This window comes from Crocuta crocuta, unplaced genomic scaffold, assembly GCF_008692635.1.
Source record: "Crocuta crocuta isolate KB4526 unplaced genomic scaffold, BGI_CrCroc_1.0 scaffold139, whole genome shotgun sequence".
Lineage (NCBI taxonomy): Eukaryota > Metazoa > Chordata > Mammalia > Carnivora > Hyaenidae > Crocuta > Crocuta crocuta.
In genome coordinates, this window is record NW_027533258.1 from 10,256,241 (window position 1) to 10,262,926 (window position 6,686).

The following is a 6,686-nucleotide window of genomic DNA, read 5'->3' on the forward strand; positions in this document are numbered from 1 at the left end:
AACCAAGAGGACCCCCCCACACCCCCCCAGCTCTGCGCTGACCTCCTCAGCTGCTTGCCCACCTCTCCTAAGAGAAGGCCGGCGTTCCCAAAAGGATTCTTTAGAGCATTGCCAAGTCCAGAGAGTTCCTTTCCTTTGTCCTGGGTGGGGAGAGGGCCCAGAGCTCAAGACACCCTCTTCTTCCCGCTGCACCCCCACCCCGTTCCCTCTTACCATACAGCCCTGCAGAGCCACAAACAGCCGGAGGATGTCGTTCGTCCCCTCGAAGATCCGGAAGATGCGAAGATCTCGGAGAACACGCTCCACCCCGGTCTCCTGCCGTGGAAGGCAGAACACACGGCGCTGCCGGGGTGCGCCCACCCACCCTGCCGTCCCGGCTGGGGCCACCCTGGGCACAGAGCCAGCCTGTACCTTCATGAAGCCCATGCCGCCCATGATCTGGATGCACTCATCGGTCACCTTCCAGGCTGCCTCCTGGGGACAGAGAACCACATAAGATGGGTCTTGGAGCCAAGCTCCCACACTGGGCACTCCCGCCCTGGAGCCTAGGGCCTCACCGAGCTGAAGATCTTGCTGATGGCGGCCTCTATCTGGAAGTCCGTGGAGCCCTGGTCCATGTTGGCGCTCACCATGTACGCCATGGACTGAGGTCGCAGGGTTGGGACGCGGGAAGTAAAAGCAGCGCATCAGACTTGCCCTGACACGTCTGCCCGAGCTGCTCTGGTCTCTGCCTTGGCCGCCAGCCCCGCCTCTCAGGCACGGGGAAGCACTGGGTCCCCTGAGTGAGTTCACTGGGGGCTTCTGGGCACCTGACTTCTTCAAAGGGGGTGAAGAGGTAAAGGTAGGGCTGCAGGCGGAATAACCTTGAGCTACCTCGGGAACAGCACGGCTCCCCCCTTCAGCTCCGAGCTGACCGCGCCTCCCCGCATCCCCTAGGGCATTGGTGTGAAGCTGGAGACCCACTGCCCCAGGTGCTGCTGGGGGTCTCGGTCCCACCGACGACGGGGGAGTGGCCCCGGGGCTGCGGGAGGGGCGTGGGAGGGCCCTCACCTCAGTCACATAGTGCAGCACAGCCATCCGGGCCAGCTTCTCCTGGATCACCCCGAAGTTGTGAATTTTATCCCCAAACTGGGTACGATTAGCAGCATGATCCACCTGGAGGAAGGCACATGGGTCCCACTGTGGTTAAGCGAGTGCCCCCCGCCCCCCTGCACGGGCTGGGCGGGGCAGAAGCCGAAACTGCCAGCATGGGAGGGGCTTCTGGGGGACAGAGTGCTTGCAAGGGGACAAGGTCACGCGGGAAGGGGACGCTGTGACTTCCCTGCAGGTGCGGTACTCACGGCCTTGGCAATGATGCCCTTCATGGTGCCTGCGAGGGCCGCAGCCATGCCGAACCTTCCATTGTTGAGAATGTGCATGGCAACCTTGAAGCCGCCGCCCACCTCGCCCAGCACATTCTCGGCCGGCACCCGTACTCCATCGAAGTACACCTCGGCCGTGTTCGAGGCCTTGATGCCCATCTTCTTCTCAGGAGGCCCGCTGTGATGGGGCAGGGTGGAGAGACAGGCGTGCTCAATGGTGGCNCTAGCCCACCAGATGCTGGGCTCGCTGGCTGTGGGAGCCGAAGCTTTCTTAGTTCTGTGCAGATTGGTCCCAGAGAGAACACGCCATCTACCTCCTCTAGACTTTGCACACGTCCCCGGGGTGACCCGTAACACTGTCTGCTCAGGACCTCAGTGCTGCCCCCAAGCCTGGCTTGACCATCCTCTTCCTCCCCAAACCCACTCACTGAGTAACCCCTCCGAAGCTCCTCTCCACCACAAAAGCTGTGATCTTCTGTTTCACGGCCCCTGTGGCCGCATCCGTGACCGGTGTCTTGGCAAAGACCGTGAAGATATCTGCCAGGCCCCCGTTGCTGTGGGGAAATGAGGGGCAGTCAGGGTGTGGCAGACGGAGCAGTGGAGGCTGGGGACTGGGTAGGGGTGGAAAAGACGAAAAAAACCCGGGAAGATTGCCTGATCCAAATCTTGCTTCCGTTGAGGGTGTAATACTTCCCGCAGGGGCTGGGCACGGCCGAGCTTCGGATGGAGGCTGCATCCGAGCCACTGGAGGGCTCGGTTAGGCAGAAGGCAGCTATGGTCTCCCCTGGAGAGACAGAGCCTTTAAACTGGGTCCTGATGGGCACCAGAGGCCCCTTGCTGCCCCCCGCCCTAACACACAGGCAACTCCCCCTTATCATCTCCGGCAATGTTCGCCTTCACGTTTCCCACCCAGCCCACGGACAGCGTCCCAGAATCTCCCACAGCCGCCCCACGTGGCTGTGTGGAGGTGACTTTAATACCACCGGCCCGGGGCGCCCCCCAGTCCCTCGCTCTCTCAGGGCTGCCTCACCAGATGCCAGTTTGGGGAGGTATTTTTCTTTCTGAGCCTTTGTGCCAAACAGCAGGATGCCTTTGAATCCGATGCTCTGATGGGCCCCCAGGGTGATGCCCACGCCAAGGTCATGAGTGCCCACGAGCTCCACCAAGCGGGCGTACTGCGGGGAGAGGCGGGTGTCAGGGCTGTCAGCGGCTGCTCGGGGCCTTAGCAGCAAAGCGTGGGCCGCCCCGCGCCGTGTTGGGAGACAAAACGGGGCCGTGGCGGAGAGGGCCGCTGGTGTCTGCCCCAGCTCCTGGGAGGGGGGGCTTCCGACCCTACGGCCGCTCCCGGCCAGTAGGACCTGTGAGCCTGGGCAAAGCCCGCAGCCCGAAGGGACTGCATCCGGTCTGGTGTTCTGAGACCGGTTGTGCTGCCTGGCGGGTCCACGCGGGCAGGTGCTTGGTGGACCTGGGCCTTGGGTCCGGTGAGAAAGGAGCTTAATCACGGCACAGCTGGGGTAGCCGGGGCTGCTGGCACTGACCGAGGGGGGTCCCTCACCTGGGTGTTACAGAGGCCCACGCCGCCCAGTTCGCTGGGCACCTGCAGACCGAAGGCCCCCAGCTCCTTGAGACCCTGCATCGTGGTCTCCTCCACCTTCTCCATCATGTCGTTCTTGGCGGGGTCGTTGACCTCCTGGGGGTAGGAGGGCACAGCATGCATCCAGGCTCCTTTTTTCTTTCTCTCTTTCCAAAATGTTCTTAAGTGTATTTCTTTCGAAGAGAGCGAGCAAGCCGGGGAGGGGCAGAGACAGGAAAGGAGAATGCCAAGCAGGGTCTGCGCTGTCAGCTCAGAGCCCGAGGCGGGGCCAGAACCCACGAGCCGAGACGTGGGGACCAGAGCCAAGACAAAGAGCTGGACGCCCAAGTGACTGAGTCACCAGGCGCCTCCAAGCTCCTCTTAAACTGCAGAGCACCTCTCCCACCTCATCAGGGACCGAGCCATCCATGCCCCCCACCGGCCCAGTCATTCCTCACCTCAAAGAAACGGGTCACAGGCCCCAGCAGCTCTTTAAGAAACTGAGTCTGCTCCTCGTTGAGCACTGTGGGGGCGGACAGGGACAGACTAGTCCGGCCACCGTGACGGTCAAGGGAAGTGGCCTTGCCCCATCCCCAGCTGTGACTACTGCTTACCAGACGGGTAAGGGAACACCTGGCTGGTGGTGAGCTGGCCCCGGAACATCCCTGCAGCAAAGGACTTCGATTCCTGCGCAGGGAGATGGGGGTTTCAGGGAGGCGTCCGCGGTGGGTGAGCCCCTGGCTTAGCTCCTCCCGGGCTGGGGGCCACCTACCGCCTTGGCCTGCTTCTCCCGGGTCGAAGCCTCAGGGGGAAAGGAACCTGGCTTCTCCAGAACCGCCTGGGGAGACGTTTAGTTAGCGAGGCCGGGGAAGGGGCTTCCGAGGTGCCAAGGAGAGTCCCGGGGGACAGCTGAGTGCTGGCGTCTGACGGGTGCGGAGACCTTTCCCCCAGTTTCATCACCAGGGCACCCTGGCCTGACCTTTCCCCTACTTTCGGTGGCAGGTGACGGGGACGGAGAGGGAGACCCCTGCCGGCGGCGGGGAAAGGGACGCCGGGGCGGACCCTTACTCCCACACACCGCGCCCCAGGCCGCTGTCACTCACCTGAGCCGCCCCACCGGCATAGGGTCGCCAGGCCAGGCCGAGCGGGGGCTGCCCCCGGAGCGCACAGGGCCGGCAGCTGTGGGGAGAGGGGTTCAGTCCCGGCCCGGTCCCCGGCTCCGAGGCCACCCCCGCCCCAGCCCTTCTTTTAAACACGCACCTTCCGACCCCCAGCCCCTGCAGCTGCCGCCCCACGATCGGGGCTATCCGTGCCGCCTGCATCTTTGAACCGCTCCGGCCGCCACGGCCTCGAGCGCTGACTCAGTGCCGCTGTCCCGTCTGCCCGAGTCTGGGCACCTCCTCCCTTTTCTTGACTTGCTCCACAATGCACCGCGAAGTGGGCGGGCGGGGCTTCCGGCCCCGGGGCATGCCGGGCGCTGTAGTTCCGGCGCGCCCTCCGGTCTCTGCATTCTGGTTGACCTAAGGCGATCCCCGAACGTCCCCGCCTCCCCAAAACGCCTTCCTCCCGCCTGTCCCACCTAGAGTGTGGAGCCTCGGGAGGGGTGATGGGACAGGCCGGGGCGGAACAGGGAGAAGCTTAGGCGACCGCAGCCAGAGGGGATGGAGGGTAGACGGAAAGGAGGACTTCCCAGGTGGAGTTGGAAGGGAGACGTGGGAAGGAAGAAGCTTAAGATAGATGCCAGAGGCCGAGGCACGGAAAGACGACCCCTCGGGGCCCCTTGTGAAATCCGTCTCCACCAACACTAAAGGGAGGGACGTGGCGGGGTGGGGGGCTCCAGCTGCACGGTGAGTGTCCCAAGCACATTGTCCTGAGACCTAGGAGGTGTCACTAACTTTGGAAGCACCTGAATTTTCACCGTAGGACGGTCCCCTCCCCTTGCCAATTCGCTGCCTCCCCTCGAGGGCCCGAGACCTTCCTGAGGGGCTGTCTCTGTCTGCCCTTGTTCCTGACACCGTGTGCCCAGGCTAGACGGCTGGCATCCTGGATGTTTCCCAGCCTGGGATGGACTGAAGGGGTGCAATGCCCCCCGCCCCCCGCCCCCAGGCCCACGAGTCCTAGGTAATTCATACCCCCTGTCTGCCAGCCTCACTGGGAACACACCCTGGAGGAAAGATCTGGGCTCAGCCTCGTCTCTGGGGCGGCTGGAGCCTCCTGGGGGCTGGTCCCCTTCCCCAGTCCCTTGGGGAAGTGTAGCAAACCGGTCCGGGGCTCCGCGGCTCTGGGGAGAGAGGCCGGGGTGTGAGGCTCTGGGAGGAGGTAAGAGTGTCTCCTTGGGCTACCAGCTGGAACTGGGTGGGGAGAAGGCAGCTCAGCTCCAACCCTGCGGATTAGGGAGATTAAAGTGACAGAAGAGAGAGATGTCCGAGGGACCCAGAGGTGACAAACGAAAGGCGTGGGGGCTGAGCTGGGGGAGGGGGAGGACTGGGATTCGGGGACCCTTCTCCTGACCCTTCCCATAGAATCTGGGGTGAAAAGGCACAGGCTGGGGAAGATGAGTGAGTGTCCTGGCCCTTTCTTCCCTGTCCCAACCCTCCGTCCCTTGCGTTTCACCAGCTCCCCGGTCAGCCCTCTGGCTCCTGGCCCCCCCACTATTGCGGTGGGCACCCCCTCTCCTCACCGTGCTGCACAGTGACCTCTTCCAGGCCTTGCTGGGTGAGTAGCCCCAATCTTCCGAGGGGGCAGTGTTTGGAAAGGGCCGGCCTGAGCCTGCGAGGGCAGTGCCCAAACTTGGGGGCTGGTTGGGAGCGTGGAGGTCCCCTTGGTCCAAGCAGGGGGTCCGTCGCCCTGACTGTCCTCCGTCAAAGTCCAGCAGCCCTGGCTGGAGGACCTCCTCCCTTACCAGACAGAAGGAGGCGAGATGGTGGCAGGGGTGGCCCGGGAGGGAGGCCGGGGTGGGGGAGGGTAACTCAGCCCTGTTCTGGTGACAGACATCCTGGACTATTATGAGGCCTCTATCTCCGAGAGCCAGGTAAGGGGGTGAGGTGGGGCTGCTCTCTCAGGGAGCGCGCAGGGCTGGACAGGGAGCCAAGGCGGCCAGTATTGAAGGCTTGGGGGCCCTGGGGACAAAATCCCAAGTCAGGGGCGCAGAGAATGTTCTCCCTCCCGGCCTGTATCCCTTCTTCCTGCTCCCCCCTTATCTCTGCCCCAGTTTCAGGCACTAAGGAGCCCAGGACAAAATTACTTTTCAGGCTTCCTTCTGTGCACCCTGNTCACACCCTGCCCCCCGCCAGGGCCTGGCTCCAGTATTTAAACCGGCACGGGAGCTCCCTCCTCTGATTGACACGAGCCACCCTCATCATCTCTGCTGCGGGCGCTGGTGCCCGGCCAGGCCTCCATCTTTGCCTCAGGGCCTCTCTGCATCTGCTCTTATCTCCTTTCCCATTATCCGGGCTCCTGCCAGCGCCGAAGCAGTTAACTCTGCCAAGGCACCCCCCCATTCTCGCTCCTCGCTCCCTCCCTCCCTCCCCCTGCTTCCTCTCTCCTCCTCTCTCCCCTTCCCTCCTCGGCTCCACGGNCCTCCCACGTTCCCTCCCCTTCCCTTCTCCAACCCCCTCTTTCCCCTCTCACCCCTCCCCCCATCCTGGCCCCCCCTGCAAAAGTGGGGTGCGGAGGGGGGAGGGGTGAGAACCCACGGAGGGGAGGAACGAAACTCCGATGAAGTCAGAGCCCCTCACCCGCCGCCGCGGCCA

The 6,686-nt window shown here is 63.7% G+C and overlaps 1 protein-coding gene across 2 annotated transcripts in view; it reads right to left on the reverse strand.

Moving 5' to 3' along the window:
* Window positions 1-4,350, reverse strand: part of ACADVL (acyl-CoA dehydrogenase very long chain) — a 6,311-nt gene extending 1,961 nt beyond the window's left edge. The window contains exons 1-15 of one of the 2 annotated variants that reach the window (XM_077746568.1): window positions 4,195-4,350; window positions 4,038-4,113; window positions 3,707-3,772; window positions 3,549-3,621; window positions 3,393-3,457; window positions 2,917-3,051; window positions 2,392-2,536; window positions 2,016-2,145; window positions 1,790-1,915; window positions 1,341-1,539; window positions 1,051-1,155; window positions 558-644; window positions 412-474; window positions 214-315; window positions 13-140 (exon numbers count right to left, since the gene is read on the reverse strand). In XM_077746568.1, the coding sequence (XP_077602694.1) occupies window positions 13-140; window positions 214-315; window positions 412-474; window positions 558-644; window positions 1,051-1,155; window positions 1,341-1,539; window positions 1,790-1,915; window positions 2,016-2,145; window positions 2,392-2,536; window positions 2,917-3,051; window positions 3,393-3,457; window positions 3,549-3,621; window positions 3,707-3,772; window positions 4,038-4,113; window positions 4,195-4,256 (1,562 nt within the window). In that variant the 5' untranslated portion in view covers window positions 4,257-4,350. The remainder of the gene's footprint in view (window positions 1-12; window positions 141-213; window positions 316-411; window positions 475-557; window positions 645-1,050; window positions 1,156-1,340; window positions 1,540-1,789; window positions 1,916-2,015; window positions 2,146-2,391; window positions 2,537-2,916; window positions 3,052-3,392; window positions 3,458-3,548; window positions 3,622-3,706; window positions 3,773-4,037; window positions 4,114-4,194) is intronic. The other variant, XM_077746569.1, reaches the window with a different exon arrangement.
* Between the last annotated feature and the right edge of the window lie 2,336 nt (window positions 4,351-6,686).